The sequence below is a fragment of the Fragaria vesca genome, linkage group LG6 (assembly GCF_000184155.1).
Source record: "Fragaria vesca subsp. vesca linkage group LG6, FraVesHawaii_1.0, whole genome shotgun sequence".
Classification (NCBI taxonomy): Eukaryota; Viridiplantae; Streptophyta; class Magnoliopsida; order Rosales; family Rosaceae; genus Fragaria; species Fragaria vesca.
Genome location: NC_020496.1, coordinates 28,896,291 through 28,900,544, shown reverse-complemented (window position 1 = coordinate 28,900,544; position 4,254 = coordinate 28,896,291). Strand labels below are relative to the sequence as shown.

The 4,254-nt window shown below is 38.4% G+C and overlaps 1 protein-coding gene across 1 annotated transcript; it reads right to left on the bottom strand.

Annotated features, from left to right (window-relative positions):
• Positions 1–2,115: 2,115 nt before the first annotated feature.
• On the bottom strand, positions 2,116–3,801 carry LOC101310335 (probable LRR receptor-like serine/threonine-protein kinase At4g36180-like). The gene has a single exon (XM_004303990.1). The coding sequence runs from the start codon at positions 3,582–3,584 to the stop codon at positions 2,418–2,420; it is 1,167 nt and encodes a 388-aa protein (XP_004304038.1). The 5' UTR covers positions 3,585–3,801; the 3' UTR covers positions 2,116–2,417.
• Between the last annotated feature and the right edge of the window lie 453 nt (positions 3,802–4,254).

Sequence of the window (4,254 nt, the reverse complement as noted above, 5' to 3'; positions counted from 1 at the left end):
GAAAACGGATTACTAATTGTGATCTAAGGTATAATATCCTAAAGTAAGAGATACGTATTCGCCAAAAAAAAAAAAAAGTAAGAGATACGTACTTCAAATTAGTTTACAAATTTCATCATCTCAGTGACCTCAAATCGTCTAAGCAAAAGAAAAATCGGTGCTGGCATGCATTACTTTCATTTGGATCTGTGTGGGAAAAGAACATGCATCAGAGAATCGTCGGAGAAAGAATAATGATCATCATGGCCCCCAAAGTTAGTGTTCAAAAGTCCTTTTCTTCTCCTTCTTCTTCTTCACTGTTCCAAAGTCACTGATCATCTGATTCATCTCTGTGGGCAAAACAAGTAATTTGGACACAGCTGATATATAATTGCATAATAGTATATCTGGGGCCTTCTGGTTCCCTGTGAACCTTTGCATAATGCCATAATCAGATAATCTTTCAACGACGTCGGTGAACGACCAATATATTGAACTAGCTGCGGCAACCTCTCTCTCCCTCCAGAAAAGAAAAAAACCAAAAACCATCAGAGACTGAAAGACGACTCTTTCTTTTTTTTTTTTTGGAATGCAAAAAGAAGTAAAACACTACAGACAAAAACCTTTTTCTCAAAAAAGGTTAGGATTTAGGGTTAAGGTTTAGGATTTAGACATTCTTCTCATAAAAAATAAAATAAAAAAACATTAGTCTATAGACAAAAACCTCTCACACAACCCGAATTCATTTAACATGATGATGAAAACAAGAAGAAAAGAAAGGGAAATTATAAGATCGAAGTTCATAAACGTATCATCAGAGACTGAAAGCTGAATCTTTTGGCTTGAGACATAAATCTTTCGCATAGCGATCATTGGGGGAGCAAGATTTTTTAGGGGTAAGAAAAATCTAAAATATATATATAGCGATATAGTGGTCGTTATATATCGCTATATATATATATAGTGGTTTAGAATGCATGGTTAGGGTTTGTTTAAATCTTTAGTCGTTTAAAATATGCTCTTCTGTAAAGATACGTTGTAATTTTTTTTACAATAACTCTAGCCCAAGTAAGAATTTTATCTTGACTCCGCCACTGATACCGCAGCTTGCTAAAGTTAATTTGACATTTTTTTTTTGTTACAAAAATGGTGGTCGGGAGTGGTTAATTTGACATGTTTGATACTGGTTGTTTCAGAGGTTCCTCTTTATGATTATTGTCTTTTTCTTATTAAAAAAGGAAAAAAAGAAAAGAAAAAAAGACCGGAAGACAACTCATTTTATGTGATGCGATGATGAAAACAAGAAGAAGAAAGAGAGGAAAGAATAGTTCTATTCAAAAAAAATAGAAGGAAAGAATAGTATTAACGACTTTTATTGTTACAGCTAGCTGTAGCTCATATAGATCGAGTTGTGAGGCCAGACTTTTAAGTAGTTGTGTTCCTTACGTAGGATGGATTATTATTCTCCTCTCCCCAGCAAAAAATAGCCTAGTCATCTCTGACAGTGACAGGAGTCAGTGGTCAATGGATCTACTTATTTCTAATTTTCTGTTGCTAATTAATCCAGAATTATAATAATTAACTGGTAATTAAGTACCTCTCTCTTCCTTTTTTGATACGCATGTGTTTGATACCAACACGTGAATTTTTTTGTTAACAAATTGGAAAAATATTTAAAGGATTTGAAAATCCCAACTTAAACTCTATAAAAAGAAATAAATTGAGTTCAAATTTGTTTGCTATACCTTGTAACCAAAAAAAAAAAAAATTTGTTTGCTATACCTATCTGCTTTATGCTTAAGGCAGAAATATGTCTAAATGATTGTGACCTATAGTCGTTAGGTTTACTTAAGGACGGAGGAGAGTTTGAGAATTGCACTAGGATTAGAAGACAAATTTCATTTTCTTATAATGTAATTAAAAATTATATTGTCAACCAATGACGCATGTTAATTTCGTACACTCTCATATTTTAACTTAAGCACTCCAAATTATTGTACTTTACTTGACATAAAATTAATAATTATGAATGAATCACGTATCAGTATATAGCTTACATTAAAACTTCAAACGCAATCTAAAAGTATTTTGATCAAATATTTAGATACACGGTTACAAAATAACAAAACTAGAGAATAGTTTATAAATTGACAAAGTGACATAGCTACCCCATCTCCATTAACATCCGGACCACCTAATATTATGGTCATATACAAATGTACAATCACCAATAATTGAGGTGTAACCACTTCTAGGTTTCATCACTACATTATGAGAATGAGACCAACCCAACAATCCTTAATCTCTAATGTATAACTTATATTACAAATTGCTTAATAATAAGCATCATACATTTTGTTTTATTAGGACTACATTTTTTAACAAAATAAACTTGAGAAACAAAAAATAGTAATAATTTGACCGACAAATCCGACGTTTCAAGACCTCGGTCTTCCTCTTCCTCCACCATAGGCCTGCTTGCATATCGCGTTTGATTTCTGCGACGGAAGGCACAGCTTCGCTGAAGATGGACACCCCTGTAGACAATTATCCCCCAAGCTGCCGGAGATTCCCGAACTTCCGGTTAACAACGCCGGCGGTGGTTGCCCGTTCAGAAAGTTACCATCTAAGTACAACCGCTTCAACGACTTGTTCTTCCCGTACTCTACTGGGATCTTGCCACGTAGCCTGTTGTAACGAACCGACAGCGACGACAGCCTCGGAAATGCCGCGAAGTTCGCGGGCGCGTAGCCTTCGATTCTGTTGAAGCTTAAGTCGACCGCCACGAGCTCGCCGCCTCTGCCGGAGCCAGGCCTGGCGATGTCGACACCTGTCAGGCTGTTATTGGCTAGGTCGACTTGTTGGAGGGAAGGGATGAGGAAGAACCATGACTGTAATGTACCGGAGAACGAGTTCTGGCTGAGCTCGACCACCTCCAGCTGAGACAATCCGTCGAAGGACGATTTCGACAAGGGCCCGGATAGCGAGTTGCTTTTGAGAGCGAGTTCTAAGAGCTTTGGTGGGAGTCTGGGGAGTGATCCGGTGATCTTGTTGAAGCTGAGATCGAGTCTTCTTAAGTTGGATAAAGAAGCCATGGAGTTTGGGAGGAACCCTGTTAGGAAATTGTGGGAAATGTCTAGAGATTCTAAAGACTTGAGCTTGGTGATGGAGGGAGTGAGAGAGCCGGAGAAGGAGTTGGATCGGAGGGTCAGGATTTGGAGGTAAGAGAGGGAGGAAATGGAGGATGGGATTGGGCCGAAGAAGGAGTTTTCGGAGAGGTCGAGAGTGGATAGATGGGTGAGCTGAGAAATTTGAGGGGTGAGGGTGCCGGAGTAGCCGGCGGGGTCGAGAGTGATCTGGGTGACACGGGTGGAGTCCGGTGAGCAGGTGACGCCGCAGGTGAAGTGGATTCGGTGGGGGAGGGTGCATGGGTCGGAGGTGAAGTCCCATGAGGCTAGGCAAGACCAGGAGGGAATGGAGGAGGGTTTGATTGAGGCTTTGAAGGCCTTGAGAGCTGAGATGTCTGAAGGGGAAGTGAGGGCTTGGACATGGTTGATGAAGAACAGAGAAAACTGAAGGAGGAGGAGGAAGTTAAGGTGAGACATGTCTGATGAGTTTTGAAGGAGGATGGAGTTTGAAGTAAGATTGTGATGTAATTATAATATGAATGTGAAGTAGCTAGCAGCTTGTGCTTTGTTTTGGGAGTTTAGCTAGCTTAGCTATCTGGTTGGAGAGCACTAAGATTCACCTAGATATTTTGTTTAGTTATATTCATGATTTGGTGAAAATGCTGTCTGAAGGGATGCCTTACATCACACACATGTCTAATTGTCTGGTGCTAGTTTTCAATTTTAAAGGTTTGGTGAGGAGGACTTTGGTAGGATCAAGTTCAGCTCAAATTGCATTTTTTTATATCGTTTTGTTCTCTGTTAATCTTGTTTTGGTTTGATATAATGAGCATTAAGAAATCTCCTAGATAGGATGGTTGTTATCTGAAGGGGTTGGAACATGGAAGTAGTTCTAAGTTTCTAACTTCTAAGGGAATCTAAGCAATACATATTGGAAAATCGGTTCAAGTGCATGCATGGTCGATCTTGTCCCTCTTGGTGTTTGCAAGTGATCATAAGGTTTCTAAAACTCGGTCACCCAAGAATATCGTAGGTACAACTTCCGGTTAGACTTGCTTCACACTGTTGATATCATGACATAAACCAAATAAGCTTCTTTTATATATATATATATATATATATATATATATATATATATATATATATA